Source organism: Macaca fascicularis, chromosome 14, assembly GCF_037993035.2.
Source record: "Macaca fascicularis isolate 582-1 chromosome 14, T2T-MFA8v1.1".
NCBI classification, from domain to species: Eukaryota; Metazoa; Chordata; class Mammalia; order Primates; family Cercopithecidae; genus Macaca; species Macaca fascicularis.
In genome coordinates, this window is record NC_088388.1 from 102,130,912 (window position 1) to 102,156,474 (window position 25,563).

At 35.3% G+C, this 25,563-nt stretch overlaps 1 protein-coding gene across 5 annotated transcripts in view; it reads left to right on the forward strand.

Moving 5' to 3' along the window:
* Positions 1-25,563, forward strand: part of DYNC2H1 (dynein cytoplasmic 2 heavy chain 1) — a 355,588-nt gene that overhangs the window by 12,817 nt on the left and 317,208 nt on the right. For all 5 annotated transcript variants that reach the window (XM_005579474.5, XM_005579475.5, XM_005579476.5 and 2 more), the window contains exons 11-21: positions 408-583; positions 2,886-3,081; positions 6,671-6,766; positions 11,359-11,511; positions 12,131-12,229; positions 13,305-13,444; positions 13,530-13,758; positions 14,926-15,053; positions 19,679-19,794; positions 20,735-20,862; positions 24,910-25,059. In XM_005579474.5, coding sequence (XP_005579531.3) covers positions 408-583; positions 2,886-3,081; positions 6,671-6,766; positions 11,359-11,511; positions 12,131-12,229; positions 13,305-13,444; positions 13,530-13,758; positions 14,926-15,053; positions 19,679-19,794; positions 20,735-20,862; positions 24,910-25,059 — 1,611 coding nt within the window. The remainder of the gene's footprint in view (positions 1-407; positions 584-2,885; positions 3,082-6,670; positions 6,767-11,358; positions 11,512-12,130; positions 12,230-13,304; positions 13,445-13,529; positions 13,759-14,925; positions 15,054-19,678; positions 19,795-20,734; positions 20,863-24,909; positions 25,060-25,563) is intronic.

Here is a 25,563-nt window from a genome sequence, read left to right on the forward strand (position 1 = left end):
CCATTGGCCTAATTACCATTTGAGCTGTTAATCGGAACATGTTGCTAAGGGCTGAAATTATTACTGAACATGTTTAGGAGTAATGCTGAAGTTCCCAGAGTTTCCTCTGAAAAATCACTGGAGCACAGATATTTTGAGGGCTGACTTTCCTTTTACCCTCCATTTTATTCTTGGAGTTATGCCTTGTATGGGTTATCCTGTTGCGTTTGCTGTTCTGCGGCTGTGTAATTCAGAAGCAAAGTAGGGGTTGATATTTTTATATTCTTTGGTAAATCTTCTGTTTCACTATTTGTAGATGAAAAGGGAAATAATTTCTGAATCACAAATCAGAGAAGGGGACTCCTTACTTTATGCTAATTTTTTGGAATTTAAATAATGCACACATCTTTGTAATCTGACTTTTTAAGGTCGATGATACTATCAAGATTGCAGAGGCTCTTTTATCTGACTTGTCAGGATTTCGATGTTTCCATCGAAATGCTGAAGATCTCTTAGACCAGCTTAAACTATATGAACAAGAACAGTTTGATGATTGGTCCAGGGATATTCAATCAGGTTTATCTGATTCCAGATCTGGTTTGTGGTAAGTATAGATGTATTAAACTGTAAAATCCAAAACCATATGTTATTAATTCAAATACCCAGATGGAATTAATTATCTTTTTCCTTTTTCCAAACTTGCTACTCCTCTTCTAATCTTTTTTTTTGTTTTGGATCATCAACTTTTAATTCATTAAGGCTGGAAACTTTGATAATTTAGTTAACTGCCTCCCTCTTGTTTCTCTTGTCTGTTCCCCAGAATTAGGCATTCCCATTTTAGAATTAGCCCTTCCCTCATGCTTTTTTGTCATTGGTATTTATATATGTTTTTCTACCTTTTTACATTAATATTATACACACACACATACACTTTAAACAATGTTGCAGTTTTGTAAAATTGTATTATTTTTAAACTCCTTGAGACAGGGAGTATTTCTTCATGGTGCCCCACATAATAAGGCTTTGGTAAATATTTATTGAGCTATATTGAATGTATTAATGAGTTAACCTTATTAATTCTAATGGGGATTTAAAATGGATAGTTTAAAAAAGTCAGTTTCTTTGTACCTCAGGTCCACTGTCTCCAGCATATTATTGTGGTTATTTTTAGAAACTCGTCATGTCTTTTTAAAAGTAACTTTGTCCATAAATGAAGTTTTCATTTTCCCTATACTGCTACAAAGGATAATTAGGCCAAAAATAGTACCTCTTAAATTGAATAATTCTTTTAAAGTCTAGAATTCTGGCTCTGGAGAGAAAATAGAGGAAACTGAAGGGTGTTAGGGCATAATGATTATAATTTTATGCCATTTAGTTCTTTCTCCTTCTACTTTGAGCCTAAAACATGAGAGATACTCCAAACAAGAAAAACAAAAAACAAACAAACAAAAACCACAGTGCTTTAGTCAGCTAATTTTGGAAAATTTGCATACTTCATCATTAGAGCTTCAGCGGAGGTCCACTAGCATGGTAGCATACCAATGGTCTGAGATCTGCTGTTAATAAGTTTGTTTAACTTTGTTCCTTCCACACAGCGTTTCTCATTTGGTTTTGAAACCCCCCTCCTCCTGCCTTTGTTTTTTCTTTTTTAGACCTATTTGTTGTCCCATAGAATCATCAATCTGTTTTTGGAAATATTTTGGGAAATGCTGGTATATACAAACTAACTTTGAAGATCAATCCTGAATAAAGGCAAAAAGAGTCACCATAATAGTTTACTGGCATGCTTTATGTGTATATAGGAAAATTTGGGCTAAATCATCATTTTAAGCCATTTTAAAGTATTCTACTTTTTATTATATTTTGTTTTATATGCTATTAAATAAGCTGAATACTTTTGTTCTTTGTTTTTGAGTAGGTTACCTTCTAATACCTGCAATTTTTCTTAATTGTGAGGGTGTTTTGAAATAATGAGGCTGGGTGTGATGGCTCATGCCTGTAATCCCAGTACTTTGGGAGGCCGAGGTGGGAGGATCACTTAAACCCAGCAGTTTGAGGCCAGCCTGAGCAACATGGCGAAATCCTGTCTCTACAAAAGACAAAAAAAATTAGCTGAACATGGTGACTTGCCTGTTGTCCCAGTTACTTAGGAGACTGAGATGGGAGGAATCTTTGAGCTCAGGGAGTTCAAGGCTGTAGTGAGCCATGATTGCTTTACTGCATTCCAGACTGGGTGTTGGAGCAAGACCCTGTCTCAAAAAAAAAAAAGAAAAGAAAAAAAGAAAGAGGCATTATATAAACCTAATCCTAAAGGAAGGTGATGAAAGCATAATACCTGTTGCTGGACTTAGTTCAGCATTTTTGCAATCCATTCTGATTTGAGCTCCCCAAAGTAACATTTGCTATTATAGCCTTTACAAGAAACACACAAAAAGGACAATTACTAGAGAGTGAAACAAAGGGTAGAAGAATGAAACATTTTAATATCTCTACTCCTACAATTTTGATATTATTTATCTTTTAATAAAAGTACTAAAGACACAAGTTATGCTGATTTTTTAAAACAATCGAAGGTATCTTTAGAAAATGAATCAAAATTTTTTCTTTATCATGGGTATGATGTCAATTTTGAGTTTTAGCTGAAACATTAAGAAATCGATTTTTCTTACTTTAAAACTGCTTGGTTGAAATATTAAAGTGATGATATATTTTGGATATTGCAGTTGTTTCCAAAATCTGACTTGTGAAATAATGTATAGAAAAAACCCACATCTTAAAAGCTATAATAATTTTTTTTTAACTTTGAGCTAATATTAGATGTACAGAAAAGTTGTAAAAACTATTGTGTTTATTAGTCAAAACAGTGAGAACATGAAACTTAACAGGTTATTTATTTTGTTTTGTAGTATTGAGGCTAGTAGTCGAATTATGGAATTGGATTCTAATGATGGATCACTAAAAGTGCATTATTCAGATCGTCTGGTGATTCTTCTGAGAGAAGTTCGTCAGCTCTCTGCACTTGGCTTTGTTATTCCTGCCAAAATACAGCAAGTTGCAAACATTGCGCAGAAATTCTGCAAGCAAGCAATTATTCTTAAACAAGTATGAAATTATATTTTTTGAATACCTACCTATTTGGAGTTCATTACATTAGACTGGAATATGCTAAAGTCTTTTTTTTTTTTAAAAGGCTAATAGAATAGCACTGCCAGCTGTGAAATTATGGTTTACTAAATGAGTCTGTTACAAAACTTGCTTTGTAACCTATAAGGAATTTATTAAATTGTTATTGTTTATTGCTTTTCACTCTAAAAAGCATTTGAAAAATAGTATGTTAGTCTTCCTTCTTTTGTTTCATGTTACTTGCATAGGTTTTAAAGGACCTTCTAATTAAGGAGTCCTCTGCCTGCCTTCTAGGGGCAGAGTCATAAAGAATTATCAGGTTGATGAATGGTTTCTGTTTCTAGTCATTTTCTCAGTGACATCGCCATCATGTCACTTGCCTAAAAATCAACTATTATCGGCTCACGATGTATCTCCATAACATGGCATACAAGGCCCTTCTTAATCATGACCCTACTAAACTGACTGGTTTTGGCCTTCACTACCTATGCACTTCCCTGTCATACTGTACCCTATGCTTCAGTAATATAAACCTTTGCTTTTATCTGAACATATCTCCATGCATTTAAATCTGTTCTCTGATTGGAAAACTCAGTGTGATTGTTTAATTTCCAATTCACAAGTCACTTTCTCTGTTGTGTCTTTCTTTAGTTGATTTTTATTCTTTGGGCAGTGTGAAAATTACTATTATAATACTTCTCATATTGTATCTGATTTTTTTTCATCTTTTCTTTGACTTTATTATTGTATTTTAGATGGCAGGAACAGTATCTTGTATATTTGGTCTTTCATTTATTCTTTTACTCAACAAAGATTCATTGAGGATCTACCCTGTCATGCATAGTGTAGTGAGGATACAAAAATGAATACATTACTGTCATAGTCAGGCACGGAATTTCTTAGCCTCTTTACTTTTGATAGTTTGGATCAATTCTTTTTTTAGGGGGCTGTGCTTTGCTTTGTATGCTTTTTATTGGCATTCTTGTCCTGCACCTAGTATATCCAATAGCATCTGCTTAGTGCTGCCAATCAAAAATATCTCTTAACATTGCCAAATGTTCCCCTGAGGTATACTCTGCTTTGGTTGAGAATCACTGGTCTAGTGGGAGAGAGCAAACTAAACATCGAGTGCTCATTAAATATCAGGCCTTGTGGTAGATGCTTTAATTATGTTATTTTTAGTTAATTCCCCATTGTACCACTGATCTAATTGGGGATCAGATGTTTAACAAAGTTTTCCCAGTGCCACATAGAGAGTAAGTTATGAAGCTGGGATTTGATATCAAGTTTCTCTGACTCTAGAGCCCATATTTGTTTCATTTCAATATAGTGATGGACAAGTAGATCAATATTTAATGTATTATAAGTACTATATTACAGATGTTCAGGAAGTCTTGTGAAAGCATAGAGGCAGGGAGTTTCAATTCTTTTCCTATGTAGGGATAGAAGTAGTAGCAGGTAAGTCTTTTCAGAGGAATGATTGATGTGAGTCTGGAAGAGTATACATACATTTTTCTCAAGTACACAGAGGATTGGGTGATCATTTCAGTCGGAGCGACTCCTTAAAAGCAGAGAGGCCACTTTGGGAGGCCGAGGCGGGCGGATCAGAAGGTCAGGAGATCGAGACCACGGTGAAACCCCGTCTCTACTAAAAATTACAAAAAATTAGCCGGGCGCGGTTGTGGGCGCCTGTAGTCCCAACTACTCGGGAGGCTGAGGCAGGAGAATGGCGTGAACCCGGGAGGCGGAGCTTGCAGTGAGCCGAGATCGCGCCACTGCACTCCAGCCTGGGCTGGGCGACAGAGCGAGACTCCGTCTCAAAAAAAAAAAAAAAAAAAAAAAAAAGCAGAGAGGCTTACTTACTTTAATACGGTAAGTATTTAGTCTTACACAATACGAGCTCAAAAAATGAATGGTAATAGGTATTTGTACTTACCCTGGAAGAACACCTGGGAAAATCTATTTATATATTCCTTTATTTCTGAGCAGATATTTAGCTGGAATAGGGTGTATAAAGTAGAATGTTGGATAGATAGCAGTATGGCCAGATTGTAATAGAATATATACTATTCTATTGCTTCTTGTTTTCCTGATTGTACTTTTTCTGGGCCTATTTTTGTGGTACAGAATAAGTAGAGTGGGTTTTCCCCACCAAATAAAGTATATTTTTATATGTATTAGTGGAAAGAAGAGGATCTCTATAAAATTAGTTAAGACATATTTTTTAAGCATCTACTATGTGCCAAGAATTTTGTGAGGTGCTGGGGACATAAAAATTAACAGTCTCCTTGAACGCCTTAGACTTAAATGCCCAGGGTGTCCACTTGATCTTATTCCCTGAACCTCTCCTTTTTCCACCAACGCAGTTGACAGTGTCCTTCTTTGTCCACCACTGTTCTTTGTAGGATCTCTATTTATTGATTAATTCAACAAGCGTTTATTGAGTGCTTGCTGTTTGCTTGGCTCTGTTCTTAGAGCTGTCATTCCAGTAGGAGAGACAGATAACAAACACCTAAATATATAATGCAATGTTAGGCAGTGATAGTGATAAATGCTTTGAAGAAGAATAAAACAATGAAGATATTGTGACAAAGACTGCTATTTTATACTGACTGGTCAGGTTAGGTATGCCTTGATGGAGAGAGAGTGTTTGAGAAGAGACATGACATAAAGTAGGCAAAAGAACCATGCAAATGTCTAGAGGAAGACTATTCCAGGGAGAGGGAATGGCAGATGTAGAATTCTAGAAGGAAGCCTCACTTGTTAGGTGAGAATAATAGTAAAGAGGCCAGTTTGGCTCATTCTTTAGTATATTGGGAGACAATTGGAAAGTTTTTAGGTGATAGTTTTGGGATTTGGGGGTTTTATTCTCAAGCGTATTGGGAAGTCATTAGGTTTTGTGTAGGCAAGAGGTATGATATATGTTTAAAAAAGACCACTCTGGCTGCTTTAAATAGACTATAAGAGGCCATGATTGGAAGCAGAGAGACCAGTTAGGAAGTCTGTTGCGCTGGTCTTGCCGAGAGATGGGAGTGTGTGGATTGGGATGCAATTGATGGGGGTTGGGGAAAGTGGTTGGATTCAAGATATATTTTGAGAGTATAGGCAATAGGCTTTTGCTGATGTGGAATATGAGAGAAGCATTAAGGACATCTCGAAGAATTTTTGGTCTGAGACGTGAATAAATTATTGTGGCATATACTGAAAAAAGAAGGAGCGGATTTGGAGAAGTGCAGGAATTAAGAATTTAGTTTTTTAGCACTTAACATGCTTCACTGAGTTCCTTCTTTCCTATGAGATTATGAACTTCTTGATTCCAGGGATAACATTTTGTAATCTATGTTTAATCAGACCTCAGGACATGATTGGCAGATTGTAGGAACTCAACACTTACTTGTTGATTGTGTATATTAATATATGAACAAATGCCCTATTGTAAATGAAAAACCTATTTTCTGTTTAAATTTTAGGATTGAGAAAAGTTAATATTTTCATTCAAACAATTAAAAATCAAGAAAAATTAAAAATGAAGTTATTAATTATTACGAATTGAACTTTTACTTTATAGGTGGCACATTTTTATAATTCTATTGATCAACAAATGATTCAAAGTCAGAGGCCGATGATGTTACAATCTGCCTTAGCATTTGAACAGATAATTAAGGTAAATGAAATTTTGATTTTATTATAATTAGATTTTACATGTGAAGTGTTTAATTCTTAATTTTCTGGTGTTCCCTTCAGCTTAACATAGCAAATGATCTAGATTTTGTTTTGCTTCCAGGGACTTCCTTCACTCTTAACAAGTAAAACTTTTTCTCCAACTGTACATTGAAGCGGTTAGAATATTTAATATATTTTGGTACTGATTTTGATCAATTGCATTGATATAGATAGAATATTATTTGCATGATGTTATATTCATTTATTCTCTGAAGTTTGAGGTCCTTATACACAAGGTTCCTTAGACCTTTTCTACCATCTCCCAATTTTGTAATGTAAGACTTACTTGCTTTTTATTTGTGGTTATTTAAATGTCTATATATAAGAAATTAGGAGGCTGGGCGCAGTGACTGACACCTGTGATCCAAGAACTTTGGGAGGCCAAGGTGGGTGGATCACCTGAGGTTAGGGGTTTGAGTAAAAACAACATGGTGAAACCCCATCTCAACTAAAAATACAAAAAAATTAGCAAGGCGTGGTGGTGGGTGCCTGTAACCCAGCTATTTGGGAGGCTGAGGTGGGCGGATCACCTGAGGTCAGGGGTTTGAGACCAGCCTGGCCAACATGGTAAAACCCATCTCAACTAAAAATATAAAAAAATTAGCCAGGCGTGGTGGTGGGTGCCTGTAATCCCAGCTATTCGGGAGGCTGAGGCGGGTGGATCACCTGAGGTCAGGGGTTTGAGACCAGCCTGGCCAACATGGTGAAACCCGTCTCAACTAAAAAGATAAAAAAATTAGCCAGGCATGGTGGTGGGTGCCTGTAATCCCAGCTATTCGGGAGGCTGAGGCAGGAGAATTGCTTGAACCCAGGAGGTAGAGGTTGCAGTGGGTCGAGATCGCACGACTACACTCCAGCCTGGGAGACAGAGTGACTCCGTCTAAAAAAAAAAAACAAAAAAAAAAAACAAAAAAAAAGAAAAGAAATTAGGAAAATCTATAATAGTGTTTAAACTGAATATTACTATGTGACCACTAATTTTTTGAAGTCTGTATTTTTAGTCTTCATAGACATGAAATGTTTGACAAAAATAGGCAGAAGAGGTATATGCCATTTTTTTTTTCTGTTTGAAAGTGGATAACTAGTTGTGTCAGGGTACACAGGACCAGCCCAGGTTCTTTTATTTGCTTGGAGGATCCACAGGACTCAGTGTATGGTCATACTCATAACAGTATTTATTACAGTGAATGCATACAAAGCAAAATTAGCAAAGGGAGAGGTGCATGATGGGGTGAAGTCCCAAGAAAACAGGTACAGACTTCTAAGAGTCCTCTCCCAGTGGAGTCACACAGGGTGTACTTATTTTTTGCAGCCACAAATTGCAACACATGTGAAATCTTGTGTTACTGGAGAAGATCATTAGAGACTCAAAACCTAGGTTTTTATCAGGGATGGTCCCGTAGACACTTTCTGTCTAGTATGCACTGAAATTCCAAACTCCCAGAAGGAAAGCAAATATTCAGCATAAACCATATTATTCAGGTACAGTGAGCCACTCTTATCAGTTAGAGTGGTAGGAACGCTTCTGAAATCTAAGTTCCCAAATGCCAGCTAAGGGGATTCTTTTAAGCAGGTCTTTTGAAGGATGGTAGTCAGACCTGCTATGTTAACTCTTTTCTGCACACTAGTTCTGAAGCTTAATAATTCTAGAATTTATATTATTCATATTATAGATGTTATTAAAAGCACTTTTTTTATTGTTGGCAGAGATTAACATGAATTTATAATGCAAAGTTTAAAAACATAGGTAAACAAAAATAAAAAAATGTCATATAATCATACCATCAAGAAATGACTGTTTAAAAAAGTCTGGTGTATATCCTTTCAAATATTTTTCTATGCATATTTTTGAAAATGTATTCATATTTTTAAAAAGTATGCATAGTTTTGGAAATGGAATCACACTTTATTATTTTTTACCTTTTTTCCCCTAATGTGTAGATCATTTTAGTTGTAAGCCCTTACAACTTTTTCTTCTAATAAATTTGTTTAAAATAACGTCTGTGATATTTCTGAGGAGGAAACTTATTTTGCAAAATTGTGTTGTGAGAAGTAAATAATTATATTTAACATGTTAAATGAGACACAGTAGTGCTTATAAAACTAGGATAGGTGTAGAGAGAACATTAAGGTTCTGTATGATGTGCTGTCTACTTACTATATTGTAGAAAATTAGACTGTAATTTATTTATTTTCATATTTTCAAGCGATAGAACAGTAAGTGGTATATAGTAATTACTCAGTAAATACTTTTTAATTCATCAGCTATTTATTGAGCATCTCCTATAATCCAGAGACTTACTATGCCTTCATTGACCACTTCAAGTGAAGTATAGAAACTTTTCTTCTATATAGATTTCTTCACTCTCTCTACTTTGATATATTTGTCTTAAATATTTTCCCTATATACATTGAAACCACATCAGATGGTGTTATAATTTTTCCCCCAGTCATCAAATATGATTTAAGAAACTCGTGACAAAAAGGATAGCTTATTGTATAGTTATATTTTTTACTTATCCCAATATTCTTTTTTTTCCTGAAGTTCTGTGCTCCTTTTGGTATTTTTTCTTTCTTTAAAGAACTAACTTCCTTTAGCCATGGTTTAGGATTAGGTGTGCTAGTGACAAATTTGCTTATCTTTCCTTTGTCTGATAATGTTTTCCTGTTTTCCTTTTCACCCATTCCTGAAGGGTATTTTAACTAGATATAAAATGCATATTTGACTTTTTTTTTTTTTTTTTTTTAGCACTTTAAACATTTTCCACTTCCTGCTGGCATCTGTGATTTCAGCTGACAAACTATTGTCATTCGAATCTGTATTCCTTTCTGACTAATGCATTGTTTCTCTTTGGCTCCTTTCAAGTTTTCAAAGAACCTTTGTCTTTAGTTTTCAGAAGTTTATTATTGTCTAGGAAAGCATAGACTCCTTTTTTAAGTTTATCCTATTTGGAGTTTACTCAGCTTCTTGAATCTGTAGGTTTACGTCTTTTGCCAAATTTGTTAGGTTTTCAGTTACTGTCTTTTGAATGTATTGTTTTTCTCAGTTTTTCTCTCTTCTTCCTTTTAGGAAGCATGTATATATATACACATATACTGCTTAGAAAGCATGTATGTATATATATAAAATCCTTGGAAGCTAATATATATATTAGCTCTTTTTTCTCAGAGCCTCTGTTCATTTTTCCCTTTATTTTCTCTTTGTTGTTCAAATTAGGTAAATTCTATTGATTTGTTCTCAAATGTACTGATTATATCCTCTGACATCTCCACACTGCTATTGAGCCCATCCAGCCAGTTTTACATTTCTGTTATTGTATTTTTCAGTTCTATATATTCCATCTAGTTTTTTTTTATAATTCGATTTTTTTCTTGAGATTTTCTGTTTTTCAGTAGTTTCAAGAGAATTTGTAACTGCCTGTTGAAGCATTTTTATGATGGCTGCCTTAAAATCCTTGTCAGATAATTCTTATATCAGATTCATTTCAGGGTTCACATCTGTTATGTTTTCTCATTCAAGTTCTGATTTTTTTTAGCTCTTGGTAACACAGGTGATTTTCCCTTATATTCTGGTCATTTTGGATATTATGATGCACTGTATAATATTTAATTTTTATATTTTAGAAAGCAGTCTGTTTGCTGAGAGGCTTGGCTGTGTGCGTGTGTTGAGTTTCCTGCTGGGCCCTACAGTATCAAAGTGGAGCATTTGTACACTGATTCATTGCAGATGAGTGGAATGGAAGTTTAGTGCTCCATTTTACTTTACAAGGCACCAACTTGGAGGCACCTTATTGCCTCCAAGCTGGGGTTTAAGCTCAGCTCCCTTCTGGGCCCTGTTGACTTTAGGGAGGAGGAGTCGAGGAGTGGAGGGCAGATTCACACCTTTCTGTTGCTGTGAGTGGGGGTGGGAGCTCAACTCCTTGTTCAGCCTCATGAATATTACCTTGGCAAGGGGATTGGAGCACTGCCTGCTTTTGCCAAGTAGGTGATGGAAGATCAACTTTCTACTTAGTCCTACTGAAATGGTAGAAAGGGGTGATTTTCTCTTTGGTGTTAAACTGCAATAGGATGTGTATTGCTAAAAACATTTTCTGTTGTTAGGCTCCTGTTTTCCTACCCCTGTATAGGCTTCTCCTGGAGCTTTTTTTAGTCTGTGCCTGTCAGTGGTTCAAGATTGGAAGCTTCTCCAGTGCCCTGTCCTGGATGTATAGGAGATAATAAGGAAACCCAGGTTTGTCGTGCCTTAATTCCTGAGGTTTCTAGGTTGTCTGCCTTCTTCATTCTTCCTTTCCGTCACCCTATGCGTGTTTGTTGTGTTATGTCTAGGGCTTTTCAGTTGTAAAAGGGAGAAGCTGGAAGAAATGGGCTACTCAATCTTTGCCACTGTCTTATCATTTATAAAATGGAAAATTATTATGTGCTTTCTTTATTGCAGGTCAGAGTTGGGGATAATTGAACTTTTGACATAGAATATTGAAACTTTTGGAAAAAAGAAATACATATGCATACTAAAGGTTATTTATTGTACCATAGAATTCAAAAACAGGAAGTGGAGGGAAATCACAGATTACTTGGGATAATCCTAAAGAATTAGAAGGCTATATCCAAAAACTCCAAAACGCTGCTGAACGGCTTGCCACTGAAAATAGAAAACTGAGAAAATGGCACACTACATTTTGTGAAAAGGTATATTTTGTTTATAAATTTGAATAAACTATGAATGATATTATTTAAAAAGTCATTAAGATACAATTTTTAAAAACTTATTTTGGAATAATTGGAGACTTAAAGTTGCAAAAATAGTACAGAGAAATCACAATTACCCTTTGCCCAAATTCCCTGTTGTTAACAACTTATATAACCAGAGTAGTTATCAAAACCAGGAAACAGACTGTTTTCAATTTTACAATTTTCCACTAACATTCTTTTTTTTTTTTTTTCTAGGATACAATCTAGAATCCAATTCTGCATTTAGTTGTTGAGTCTCTGTAGCCTCCCCCTCCTCAGTCTTTTCCTTATTTTTCATGACTTTGATGAGTACTGGTCAGTTATTTTGTAGAATCTCTCTTGATTTGGGTTCGTATGATGTTTTCCCATATTAGATTGGGGCTGTCCTATTTTGGCAGGAATAGCACAGAAGTGATGTTTTGCCCTTCTCAATAGATTGGTCAAGTATTGATATATCTTGTATAGATTAAGTTAAGCTTGATCACTTGTTTAAGGTGGTATCTGTCGGGTTTCTCCACTGAAAAGTTACTATTTTTCCAGCAGTATTTTGAGACTAGTATGCTCTAATTTTTCACAGGTGGTTGTTCTTATGAACATTGATCTGCTTCGGCAGCAGCAGCGTTGGAAAGACGGATTACAAGAATTGAGAACTGGCTTAGCAACTGTAGAAGCACAGGTAGAGTATGTTTCATTTTGTGTGTATCCTTCGAAATATGACCTTTTCAGAATGCAAATACAATATATGAATTGCCAAGAAGTTCATAAAAGTTACCTTTAAATCTTGCTAATAAATTCCTAATAGATTTATAATTTTTGACTGAATTATATATAAAGACCATATATGAATGATCAATTTACATGTAAAAATATAAAAATAAGTTCCTGTAGTGTCTTATGGAATGCCAAATTTCTCAATTCAGAATTTGTAGATTTTTGTCTTGGTATTTAAATATCTATCACTTGTTAGTTCTCTTTTAGGTGATTGTGACATCCATAAAAAACAAAGTTAAGTTTAGGTAGAATCCTAATGATTGAAATAATTTTATTTCAGATTTTTTTTTCCTTTTTGGAGGTAAAATTTGAGTTTTATTCATATTTTGATATAATAGTTGATGCATATAAAGGTGGCTAGCACAAAGCCTCCTACATAGTAGATGGTGATGGAATCTTAGCAGAGTATGAGTTAAGTGTCTCACACATTTACATATATTTAATATTTTTCAGTTTTTATAACTTCAAGAAAAAGCAAAAGTACTAGAATTGATATATTTATGGTTGTATAGAAGCAAAAATGTATGTACATTCTTATGAGCAATCTAATATTTTAAATCTCTTATGTTTTAAAATATGTAGTAGATTTACATTATGTAAGAAGCGGGAAGGGAAGAGAAGAGCTATACTTGATGGGAATTTTTGAAAAAGGACTAAGACGTTCATAAAATAAACCAGTATTTGTGGTACTACATCATAAAATAAAGTCCAAATATAAAAGTCATTTAATATTTGCTTGCTTTTTAAATTTTGCTGATCTTTTAAAATACTATTTATAAGTATGAAGATTAGATTTTCATATTTGTCTCTAAATAAGCTTATGCAGAGAGTGACAAAGATATACCTGTTTTCACATATTTGAAATGAGTTGGTTTTATTTTTGTGATTATAAATGTACATTATGTGACATGAAAGTATTAAATGAAAAATCCATTCTGCTGCCTAATTTCTAAATTAAAAATGTGAATGTAACATATTAGGGATTCCAAGCAAGTGACATGCATGCATGGAAACAACACTGGAATCATCAACTCTACAAAGCTCTGGAGCATCAGTACCAGATGGGCTTAGAAGCACTTAATGAGAATTTGCCAGAAATAAATATAGACTTAACTTACAAGTAAGATATTTTTTAAACCCCAATTTAATGTTCAATGTGTAATTTTCTAATAATTTATGTTTTAAAGTTATTTATTTACTTTTAGACAGGGACGATTACAATTCAGGCCCCCTTTTGAAGAAATCCGGGCTAAATATTATAGAGAAATGAAGAGATTCATCGGCATTCCGAATCAGTTTAAGGGAGTGGGTGAGGCAGGAGATGAATCTATTTTTTCTATTATGATTGATAGAAATGCAAGTGGATTTTTGACGATTTTCAGCAAAGCAGAAGATCTGTTTAGAAGATTGTCAGCTGTTTTACACCAACATAAGGTATAGAACATGTAATGTTCCATCCTTGCATCCTAAAATTATTTCTGATTGATTGAATTTACATTAAATGTATACATTAGTAGTTTATCTTGTGTGGCATAACATTAAAATATGGCAAACCAGAGAGCTGGATCCGTAGATATTTATACAACCTAGATTTACACTGTAGAAGAGAAAAAAGTTATGGGAACTTTTTTTTTTTTGTCTTTGACTATTTTGTGACAATTGAGAAACTTGTTTTTATTTGCTTTTTATTTTTTAGAATTGTTGTGTCAACTTGGCGGTTTGGGCATGGTGGCTCATACCTGTAATCCCAGCACTTTGGGTGGCCGAGGCTAGTGGGTCACTTGAGTTCAGGAGTTTGAGAACAGCCTGGCCAACATGGCGAAACATCATCTTTATTAAAATACAAAAATTATCTGGGCGTGGTGGCGGGCATCTGTAAACCCAACTACCCTGGAGGCTGAAGTAGGAGAATCACTTAAACCAGGGAGGTGGAGGTTTCAGTGAGCTTAAATTGCACCACTGCACTCCAGGCTGGGTGACAGAGCGAGACTCCATCTCAAGAAAAAAGAAAAAAAATTGTGTCAATTTAGAATGTGATATGGTTCTGTTGTGTCAATTTTAATTCTTCCTCTGAAGCCCTCAAATGTTACTGAAATCAGAGCGATTTAACAGCTTATGTCTGTTTAAGTATATCATCCCAACTAACTTTAAGTATAAACTAATTGTATTTCTCATTTGTATTGATCCTAGACATATGACGAGAATTTGACCAGTGTCTTAACTGCCACTGCAATACTTCTGTGTCTTAGATTTCTAGGATGAATCTGGACACTTTCAGATTTGTAGCCTATAGTGACTCTTGGTTTTGCAGAAGTGATTCCACCTTTGAAGTTTTGTATATATTTAATTTGAGAAGAGAATCTAAACAGAGGGTTTATATAATTTTCTTTTAAAAAGTTTATGATTACTGCATTTGTGTATTAAATCTCTTTTTTTCTCTTTATTCTTTAGGCTGTGTGGTAATGATTATATTACTTAAATTGACACTTGAATACCTCATATTTGCCTCTTTTTGTTGGTTTTAATAGTTGGATCGATTCTATTATATGTTAACGTACTGGTTCTATATCTTTAATAATACATTTTTCTTCCTTTAAACAGGAATGGATTGTAATTGGACAAGTTGATATGGAAGCTCTGGTGGAAAAGCATCTTTTTACTGTACATGATTGGGAGAAAAATTTTAAAGCATTAAAAATAAAAGGGAAAGAAGTAGAACGACTTCCAAGGTATTGGAGGTTAATGTAGTACTTACGTACCATAATAATTTTTTGACATGGACAGTAAGGGAGCTCTCTACTTAGTGGTATTGAAGGCAGATCAGCTTCTTGCCTCCTGTAGATCTCAGCTATGACACTTGGGTATCATCTAGGTAGGGTGTTACAGAGAATAAAACAAGTTTTCCTTCTAGAAGCTCTGCTGGCTGAGACCTATTAGGTAGAATAGACTGAAGAAAGAGGCTTTGATCTTGATCTGGTATGAGGAGCTATGTTTGATATGCATTGGCACAATCTCAGTACGGTTAGAAGCTACTGGTGAGAGCATACTAGAGAATATAAAGCTAGTGACATTTCACTCTGCTTTTGTACTGCTCTGCTTCCTTTCAAGATGTACAACATAGTGCTGCATTTAGATATTGCCCTAAATGTGGATAAAAGCCTCTAAGGGGCAACTCAGCTACTTGAGAATATAGCCTCCTTGGATCTAAAATACTCACCACCAGAACCACTCTTAGCAATAAGTTCCATGAAAGGCCTTGTGTAATCATGCATATATCACCTATAAAGGATAATATCACTTTTATTAATTTATATTTTCATTCTTTCAATAAATACTTAGTGTTTATAAAATGCAAAACTTTGTGCTTTAGGAGTACAAAGAGGAAGAAGACAGAGGACCTGAGATGAATTGCTTATTCTTTGGTAGTGCAATAAGACAAATATATTTGATGATTAATTCAAGTACACACAGGGGTTAAGTAAGTGGGCTCTGGAGTTAGGTAGCTGTTACCAGCTGCGTAACTGACGGTCATTGAAATTGTGAACCTAAATTTCTTTAGCTTTAAAATATTAGCAACAATAGTTATTAATCTCAGAGTGTTTTGAGGATTGAGTAATTTCCATATAAGTAACTGGCACAGGGTATGTTTTCAATAAATATGAGTTACTTTTAATTGTTATTAGTATCAGATGGAATAGTCTATATTCCATATTAAGACTGAACTAAAATTATGGGGATTCAGAGGATGATGACGTCCCCTCTGTCTGGGGCAAAATCAAGGAAAATCTTTGTTAGGATAGTAACACTTGAACTAGGATTTTGACAGGTGCAAATGAAAATGGGAGGGTAAAAAAGAACCTCTTAGCAAAAGGAATTGTGTGCTGAAAATATGAAGTTGGTTAATTGAAAATTGTATTAGAGTTAATGTTTTATTAGGGACTAGAGGGAGATGATCCTGGAAAGGTATAGATAAGGTACACAAAAAAGAGAATTTGGATTTTATTCATTTTGGGATGATTAGCTTTTAAAGGGTTCTAAACAGGAGTGTGTCAGTACCAAAGCTGTTCATTAGGAAATTTAATCTGGAAACACAGATACATGGTGGGATAAAGAGATCCTGGAGGCAGACCAGCTAGTCTGTCAGTCTTCCAGAAGAGCAGTAATAATAATGATAATAATAATTATTATTTGCGACAGAGTCTTGCTGTGTCACCCAGGCTGGAGTGTAGTGGCATGATACTTGCTCACTGCAACCTACGCCTCTTGGGTTTAAGTGATTCCCCTGCCTCAGCCTCCCGAGTAGCTGGGACTACAGGCGCACACCACCACGCCCTGCTAATTTTTGTATTTTTAGTAGAGGCAGGGTTTCATTATGTTGGCCAGGCTGGTCTCCAACTCTTGACCTCAGGTGATCTGCCCACCTTGGCCTCCCAAAGTGCTGGGCTTACAGGCATGAACCACCACAACCGGCCATAATAATTAATTGAATTACCTTATTGGATCTCAAAATGAGGAGGAGGAAATAGTATGAGGAATTAAGAAGTCTTATTTATTGGAGGAAGATGAGGGAGTAGGAATAGGAAGAGACAAATGACTTGAGGGTTTGAGCGTGGGTGATTCAGATACCGGTAGTACCATGAACATTAGTTTAAAGTAAGGAAAAGATAGTGCTTTTGTAGTGCTTGCACATGGGGTTTTTCTTCTCTATTGGACCTTGCTTTTGATCCCAATCTTGACCATCTTCTTTAACTTAATGCTGTCACCTGACTGCATAAGAACCTCTACTGCTACCTCTACTATTTTTTTGTCCCTTGCTTTAGATAGCTTTCGTATTTATGATCCTTACCAAAAGAAAAACAAAAACAAAAACAAAAAACAACGCCTATCCCACACTGTATTTTTCATTTTGCCATTTCTTGCTAACAAATTAACATGTATTCATCTAAGTGGATACACACATATGCACATACAAACACACACATTTTATTGATACTTTTTGGAAATATGCTGTAAGGTTAGAAAAGCTGTATTATTATGATATGTTTTAGATAGTTTCATAAGAAAATAATTTTTGAATATGCATCTTTGATATATGAGTCATCTTCCATTGCTATCTATGGCTGAACAGAATCTCAGTTTCATATTGTGAATATTTTCAAATGAAAGATGAATGTTAGCCTTGTCCACAGCATTCTGTATTGAGTAAAACTTCTTTGCTGCAATTGTATCACTTTATGTTAATTCATTAGCAAAATACAGTATAGTATAATCTTTTAGGTTTTCCAAAATCACGTATCTTCATGTATCAAATATCGGAAATCATGACTCTTTATGTGTCAGGATTTCAGAAATTTTATAATTTCATGTGTCAAGAAAATTGGCTGTTATATATAGCTTTTGGTTGTTAAGAATTATAGTTTAAATTTCTCCAGCTAGTAGGTGGTTGAGAATAAATAAGTAAAACTTTTTTTTTTTTTTTTTTGAGACGGAGTCTAGCTCTGTTGCCCAGGCTGGAGTGCAGTGGCCGGATCTCAGCTCACTGCAAGCCCCGCCTCCCGGGTTCACGCCATTCTCCTGCCTCAGCCTCCCGAGTAGCTGGGAGTACAGGCGCCCGCCACCTCGCCCGGCTAATTTTTTTTGTATTTTAGTAGAGACGGGGTTTCACCGTGTTAGCCAGGATGGTCTCGATCTCCTGAACTCGTGATCCGCCCGTCTCGGCCTCCCAAAGTGCTGGGATTACAGGCTTGAGCCACCGCGCCCGGCCAATAAGTAAAACTTTAAAAGAAAATTATATTTTAAAATAAAATGGTACATAATTAAAACATGTAATTTACCTCTTAAGGATCTCACTTGGCTCTATGCTTTAAGAAAGGCAAGTAGCTTTCCGAATAATCTTTTTGACCAAAGTTTTCAGATTTGTTTTAACTCTGTATAATTGAAGATAAATATGAGACTTTCCTCAGATGAGTGAGTCTGGTTCAGCTTCTCTTTGCTTAGAACGTTACAATTTGCAATGAGGTGCAATGGAAATAATTACTTGTTTAAAACTTTATCCTTGTTTTCTGATTATTAAAATAGTACATTTGTTTTATAGTTTGTTTTAAATATAGTAAAGTACAGAGACAATTCCTGTTAATATTTGATGTTTTGGACATATTAGTATATACATTTATAAAATGTAGATTATATTATATCCTGCTGTTTGTTTTTTTTGAGACTGAGTCCCGCTCTGTTGCCCATGCTGGAGCGCAGTGGTGTGATCTCGGCTTACTACAACCTCTGCCTCCTGGGTTCAAGCGATTCTCCTGCCTTAGCCTCCTGAGTAGCTGGGACTACAGGCGTGCACCACCATGCCTAACTAATTTTTGTATTTTTAGTAGAGACAGGAGTCTCACCAGGTGGGCCAGGCTGGTGTTGAACTCCTGACCTCAGGTGATCCGCCTGCTTCGGCCTCCCAAAGTGCTAGGATTACAGGCCACCACGCCTGGCCTATCCTGCTATTTTTATGGAATATTATTTCATTGATAGTTTGCAATGTTATTATCTGCATGTCAAAAATGTGAATTATATGTATATTTAAAAATTTATTTTTCTGTTTCTATGTTTACCTTGTTTCAAACTTTTCACTATTATAGTTAGTGCTTTCATGAAAATGCTTGTGTATAAATCTTGGAGTCTGCCTTGCAATTTTTCTTAGGATAAATTCTAAAGGTAGAGTTGTTAAGACAAAGGATATGCCAATTTAAAATTATTTGATATATACATTGCTCTTTACAAAGATTGCATTGTTTTATATTCTAACAGTTCTGGGAATTCTGTTTGCCCACACAATTGAAGATTCAAAGTAACCATGCATTACATTTTTTTCAGTTTGTTAAGTGTACAATGGTGTCTCATCGTTTTATTGTTTTAGTACTTTAACAGTCTAAATTTACTTTCTATCTATATTTAATTTTGTCTTATTTTTATTATTTGCATTTTGGCTGCAGGATAGTAAATTTATTTTATAAATATTTAAATAGGTGTATTACATGCTGTGACAAGATAACTCATTAATATTTAAATATATTCTTTTGATACTTTAGTAATTCATAATGTGCCACCTTTTTTTGAAGCTGATATATGCTGGATGATTAAACTTGTAGTATTATAACAAAATCATTGTTCAATGAAAAACTTCAAAATAGTATGTGTAAGGCATTTTTGCTAAATTGAATCTAAATGTGCTTAAAAGATCACTATGTTACTGTTGATATACATTTTTAAGTGTATTACATGAAATCGTTATTATATGAGACTCTTTTCCTCTAATTAGTCTTTTCTATGTCAAAATATGTCCATTGACATTTTTCAGTGCTGTCAAGGTAGATTGTTTAAATATTAACTGCAACCCTGTGAAGACTGTGATTGATGATCTCATCCAGAAGTTATTTGATCTGCTTGTTCTTTCTTTGAAGAAGTCCATACAGGGTAAAGACACATTTTAATTTTAATTTTTACTTAATTTGATATGTAGAAGCATGTACTTTGAGAGTTATAAAATGTGAATTTCTTTTTTTTTTTTTTTTTTTTTGAGACTGAGTCTGGCTCTGTCGCCCAGGCTGGAGTGCAGTGGCCAGATCTCAGCTCACTGCAAGCTCCGCCTTCCGGGTTTACGCCATTCTCCTGCCTCAGCCTCCAGAGTAGCTGGGACCACAGGCGCCCGCTACCTCGCCCGGCTAGTTTTTTGTATTTTTTAGTAGAGACGGGGTTTCACCGTGTTAGCCAGGATGGTCTCGATCTCCTGACCTTGTGATCCGCCCGTCTCAGCCTCCCAAAGTGCTGGGATTACAGGCTTGAGCCACCGCGCCCGGCTCAAAATGTGAATTTCAATGATCATTAAAAACTAAAACTGAACTAATTTTTAAAAAGCGGGAAAAGTCCATATTCAATCTTCAAGAAGTCTAAAATGAAGACATCTTTATTATTTGCAGTCTGAGCTAGTATCAGATTGTTGCATTATGTAATTGAGAAAGGTAGGTAATTCTGGTGTAATGTATTTCTGCTTATCTCCTCAAATGACAAAGTATTTTTCAAAATACCACAGTTTCTTCTTTTTCCTTTAAACTGAGATGTTTTAGTATGTTATATAAAAGATGAAAAATGTTCAGTAAAATTTACTAAACATGAGTGCATTTTAAGCTTTTCTTAACATTTTTAAATACAACGCAAAGCAACTAAACTTTCATGGGAAGAAATTTCTTTGCTTATTCCACGTCTTGAAATTTTGTTTTATGAAAGCAAATGATAATTTAGAACTTATTGTATTCCATATACTGATTACTTCTACCACCCTTGATTTAGAAATTATGTAATTTAGTATTTTGGATGGTAATAATTACATTTCTTGTATTTCAATGTTACCACTCAGCTCATTTACATGAAATTGATACATTTGTTACTGAGGCTATGGAAATCTTAACAATTATGCCCCAGTCTGTGGAAGAAATTGGTGATGCAAATCTACGATATAGTAAGTTACAAGAACGGAAGCCAGAGGTGAGAATCACAAAATAATAATATTATTATTATTACTTTCTTTATTTTTGAGTTGCAACCTACAGTTATAACTCTAAAGGTAATAGTGTGAATTATTTAAGTTTAGTCTTACTCTAACATGCCACATCATAAAACAGACTGCAAATATATCTAAAAATAATACTAAGTGTTACGGTTACTGCTTCATTACACCAATAGTGCATCAAAAGTCTATTTATTTATTTACTTAAATATTTATTTTGAGATGCAGTCTTGCTCTGTCACCCAGGCTGGAGGGCAGTGGCGCGATCTCGGCTCACTGTAACCTCTACCTCCTGGGTTCAAGCGATTCTCTTGCCTCAGCCTCCCAAGTAGCTGGGACTACAGGTACATGCCAACATGCCCGGCTAATTTTTGTATTTTTAGTAGAGGCGGGGTTTCACTATGTTGGCCAGGCTGGTCTCGAACTCCTGAGACCTCGTGATACAACTGCCTCGGCCTCCCAAAGTGCTGGGATTACAGGTGTGAGCCACCACACCTGGCCTTATTATTACTTTTTACTGCATGGAATATGTTTAAATTAGGTAATTATATGTTATTATTTACAAGTATATAATCTCAACATTATAAGGAGGTCCACAATAATCTGGCTCAACTGGTTAGCTCACGATTAGACTCTTGGCTGGGCTTGGTAGCTCACGCCTGTAATCCCAGCACTTTGGGAGGCCGAGGAAGGCAGATCACGGGGTCAGGAGTTCAAGACCAGCCTGACGAACATGGTCAAATCCCGTATCTATTAAAAATACAAAAATTTGCTGGGTGTGGTGGTGGGTGCCTGTAATCCCAGCTACTCAGGAGGCTGAGACAGGAGAATCTCTTGAACCAGGGAGGCAGAGGTTGCAGTGAGCTGAGACCGCGCCACTGCCCTCCAGCCTGGGTGACAGAGCAAGACTCGGTCTCAAAATAAATATGTAAGTAAATAAATAAGTAGACTTTGATGCACTATTGGTGTAATGAAACAGTAACAGTAATACTTTGTATTATTTTTAGATATATTTGCAGTCTGTTTTATGACGTGGCATGTTAGAGTAAGAGTAAACTTAATTCACACTATTACCTTTAGAGTTATAACTGTAGGTTGCAAAAGTATGAAGTTAAGAGCTAAACTAGGAGTACACATACACACATGCATATATAATGGAAGAGCTCATAATTAAATACAAAGGAGAATGGTAAAGATTCATAGAAAACTATCCAGAAGGCTAGAGCCCAGAATAGACAAGCCAAAGTTTTATAACATTATAGATGATTTTGGTTGTATTTGGAGCAAGAAGGAGAAATAATTCAAATTAGTATACAAACTTATTTGCCCCCACCATGTGATAGACTTAAAATTATAAAGAGAGTTTCAAGGTGAATAAAATACCACCCCAATGGAAAGAATTACAGACTTTTGTGTGATAGACTTAAGGGTATTAAAGAGGATTTACAGGTGAATAAAATAATGTATCTGTCTTGTAGAAGGAATTAGCTAAAATAGGAATGGTTATGAGCTGTGGCAGTTAGCAGAGGCATTTGACTGTTATGTATGGATCACCATACTAGGTGTACTAGGAGTTGGGGATGCAGCTGTGAAAATATTTTATTCTCATGGATCATATGTGTATGTGTATGTGTATGTGTGTGTTTGTGTGTGTGTGTGAGAGAGAAAGCAAAAGAGAGGATTTTGAGAGAGAGAGAGGAGAGAAGTGAGGATGAGTATGCTCAACTAGGGCATATTACTTAGGGTTGGTGATCATGGGATATCTTCTCAGAGAGATGACATTTGAGCTGAGACCTGACAGATAAGAAAGAGCCAAGCATTCTGAGATTTGGGGACAGATCATTCCAAAAAAGGATGAATAGCATGCACAAAGATCTTAAGGTAGAGAAGGAGCTTGGTATGCTTAAGGAACAGAGACATGTAAACATCAAGAGAGTTAATTATTAAGAGAGCATAGTATTCAAGGAAGAGAATGAATCGTATGAGGTGCAATTGGAAAGAGGCAAGTCCAGATTACGAAGATACTTTTAGACAATCATAAGAAGTTTGTATTTTATTCTGAGTGTAATAAGAAAGTCTTTAGACGGCTTTAAGTGGGGGAGTGACAGAATGTCTCTGACATTTTGAAGTGATGGCTTTAGCTGTTCTGTGGAAAATGAATTGGAGGGAGACAATAGCGGTGGCCAGGCCAGTTAGTAGGATATTACAATATGATAGACAAGAAATGATGGAAACTTGTATCATGTAGTAGTAGTGGAGATAGAATTGGAGAGATTGATGATGTGTGGGGGTGGGTGTGGTTAGAGAAAGACAAATCAAAATATCTCCTAGGGTTTTGGCTTGAGCAGCCGGGAACGTATTGGTGCCATTTCCTGAAATAAGGATGACTAGAGGAGCAACTGGAGTTTGGAAGTGGTAGAGATTAAGTTGTCTGGTAGAAATTGAATGAGGAATGTGGAATTTAGAGTAAAAGTAAGGACTACAAATACAAATTTTGAAGTGTTTTTTAGATACATGAGATTTAAGCCTGGGGATTGGCTTAGACCAACTGGTAGATAACAAACACAGTGTGTAAGACCAGGCTTGAACTTTGCAAAATTTAGACTTCAGGCATAAGAGGAGGAGCAAAGGAGATGAATGGAGTGGGAGGAAAGACAAGAGATTGTAGTGTCACAAAAGCTAAGAGGAGAAATTGATGTTGTTTGCCGGGAACAGCAAGCAATTAGGTATTATAAGAGGTAGTACGTGGCATGAAATAATAAAAGATAATAAAAGTACCTATAAGAGGTGGGAAGTGGCATGAGCTAATAAAAGAACTAGGCAGAATATTCATGTGAGCCATATCAAGGACCTTAGAATCTCATATTCTGTGGTCATTGGGGAGCTGTTGCTAGGTTTTATATAGCAAGGTATTATGTAATTCTCTTTTGGTATATCTGTTTGTTGGTATGTGCATTTGAGGGGTAGGACTGGAGGTAGGTAGACTAGGAAACTATTGTGATATGTTTTACAGGCTAACTGGAGTTCCGTTCACGTGTAGAAACTTAAAATCCTGAGGTGGTCCAATCATAGTTCACTGCAGCCTCAAACTCCTGGGTTCAAGCAGTCTTCCCTCTTCAGATTCCTCAGTAGCTAGGAGTACAGATGTGCACCACCATGCCCAGTTAATTTTTAAATATATTTCTTTAGAGATGCGTTCTCACCATGTTGACTAGGTTAATCTTAATCCCCTCACCTCGGCCTCCCAAAGTGCTAGGATTACAGGTGTGAGCCGCCAGGCCTGCCCAATTGAGTTATCTTTGAATTTCCTTTGTTGTCTGTTTTATTATGTATGCATAGTGATATTTAAAAATGTTTAAATGGATTTTATTGCTTTATTGAATAGTAAAAATACAGATATTAATTATCGGATACTGTTGTTTTACAGAGTTTTAAAAGCCTTAGAGTCAGTTCCAGCAGTTTAGCACCCATTGACCTACACCCAAATTGTTTAACAAACTGTTAGCTATATACAACTTAGGACACTTCAGTTAAAAACCCTGAACGTAGGAGCTTAATTTCACTTCCTTAGTTGTCTGTTTCTTAAGTACCTTTTTGCATGACTTTCTTTCTCTATTAAGTAGGATAATTTAGTTAACTTATGCTTTTAGATAATCACTAATTTTAGCTCCTTTAGAAACCTCTTTTGCATTTTCTTGTGAATGGAACATTTATAATAAGAACTTTACTTTGATAAACTATAGTATTATCTTTATGGATTTCATTTAGTCTCATATTACTACTTTATCTTTTTTAACCTCTGAGGTTAGAGTGCCTTGGTAGAATTTGTATATAGTAAAAAATAACCATCAGAGTTTATATCCAGGAATTTTCCACCAAATCAGAATATATAGGAATTTAACAAATTGTTTAAATGCAAAAATCTTAATTTGAAAAATAAAGTCATGAAACAAAAATTAAAATAAATGAAATCTTAAGAGATTTGATAAAATAGGTTGTTATTCACTTTTTTTTTTAACCTTTAGATTTTGCCCTTATTTCAAGAAGCAGAAGACAAAAACAGACTTCTACGAACTGTGGCTGGTGGAGGTTTAGAAACAATTAGTAATTTGAAAGCTAAGTGGGATAAATTTGAGTTAATGATGGAAAGTCACCAACTTATGATTAAAGACCAGGTTAGAACTTTTAGTTATTTATTAAAATGGGAACTTTTTTCTCACTTAAGATTTCTTGCTTATCTTTTATTCCTTTATAGCCCAGCTTTATAATAATTTAATGTGGCTGTTGAAATTGACCTCCCTGACTACTTTTAAAGTAAAATACTTTATATAAATGATGATTGTTTCACATGATTTTTCTTTACTTCCTATCATACCAAGAAGAAACCAGTGTCTTTGAAATGTAGCATTATTTGTAGTCTTATGGATGAATTTATTGCTTACCTACTATGTATGACTTAAGTTTATTTCTGAAACTCATGTTTTCTTTAATTACTAAATTTATTAGGATATCGGTTTAACTACTCTAATGGAGACCCCAAAAATTCTAGCTTATGTTTCTCTCTCACATTATAAGCTGCTATGGTGCCTCCGCTCTGTAACTTTGTCCGAGTCCCAGGTTTTGTCAATTTTATTTGTCTATTATCTCCAGCGTATTGTCCAGGATGGGTTATTACCACA